Source organism: Loa loa, assembly GCF_000183805.2.
Source record: "Loa loa unplaced genomic scaffold supercont3.1978, whole genome shotgun sequence".
NCBI classification, from domain to species: domain Eukaryota; kingdom Metazoa; phylum Nematoda; class Chromadorea; order Rhabditida; family Onchocercidae; genus Loa; species Loa loa.
In genome coordinates, this window is record NW_018110157.1 from 251 (window position 1) to 1576 (window position 1326).

Below are 1326 nucleotides of genomic sequence, written 5' to 3' on the forward strand. Positions count from 1 at the left end.
TTCAGTCTACTGTCACAAACTTCCTCCTTCCTCACCAAATTCGTTTCTACGATTTCTTTTACTCGTTTCATAGTATTGATTAGTCATGGTAACTAATGCATAAAGTAATTATAGAGCTTAACCTTCACTGAACGACCGAATTTGGGTCGAAATCTCGTACATATTACTAATCATTTATTGTCATTATTCATCAAAAGAAGCATACAATAATGTAGCGAAATGAAAAAATTTGTTTTACGAATTACTCGGAGGAAAATTGCATCCTTTAGCAACCAGATTTATTGCACATTCAAAATGATGCAATCTAAAAAACTCGAAATTCACTTGTAATAGTAAAAAAAATTCGGCAATACCATAAGATTATTCAAATCATTTAGTATATTCTTAATTTACAGCTTTTGATAACAATGGATTTTAAATATCTTGCCATTCTCACATTCATTGTGAGTCATATGATATCATTCAATATTACATCAGCAACAGGTAGACTTTTTGAATTATTAAACTTTAAATTTAAATGAACTGCTTTTAAGTGGTGCACTGTACGTAATTGGGAAATTTGTAAGAATTTGCATTTTCTGTTTAAATATGTGCAAAACAAGAACTTTAGTGTCGAATTAATTAGAATTTCAGGAAGGACGGATGAAGAAGGACCGAGCGCTCCCAAAAAAAGAAGGACTGAAACTAAATTACGGTATCCCAATAATAAACCAGTCTCTGCTCTTGGACAAGTGGGACATATAATTGTTCGCCACTTGCCTCGCAAAGATTTAAAAAATCTTAGCAAGTTAGCACTTCTCTTTCACTTATATATTATCACGCTACAGATATTCCCCAAGTGTCGGGAAAGCTATTCTGCTGATTGTTGGATATTCGTTTATTGGATATTGTGGAAATTTGATTTGAACGTAGCTTTAATTTCGGTAATCCGACACCAACGTCAAAAAATCATGTCCGCCAAATTCTGTGATTACAATTACTAGTAACTGTAGGAGATAAGGGAAATTGAAGTGAGTTAATAAGCTATAACGAACTGATTGCAAATAATAAAAATAATGGATTTTTTTTCATATCACCTTACAGGGCAATCCCCATGATGTCTGAACATATAAACCACGAGTTAAACCGTCGACGTGGAATACTGCATTACCGAGATGGTGAAATAAACCCGCCATATTTAAGGAATGCTTTGAAAGGCATAGATGAGACGAATTTCACCGGTTTTCAGGCATGTTCCATTCTTTGTTCCTGTCAAGCATAATAATTTACTAAAAATCAGAAAGAACTTATAACAGACGATGATTTGACGACATAATGATCAAATTC

General features: G+C 33.3%; 1 protein-coding gene across 1 annotated transcript; it reads left to right on the forward strand.

Moving 5' to 3' along the window:
• Window positions 1-407: 407 nt before the first annotated feature.
• Window positions 408-787, forward strand: LOAG_19128 (hypothetical protein; the record flags this gene model as incomplete). The annotated part of the gene is made up of 2 exons (XM_020451782.1): window positions 408-483; window positions 634-787. Coding segments are annotated over 2 exons (228 nt in total), but the record flags the coding sequence as incomplete, so codon positions are not given.
• Window positions 788-1326: the final 539 nt, after the last annotated feature.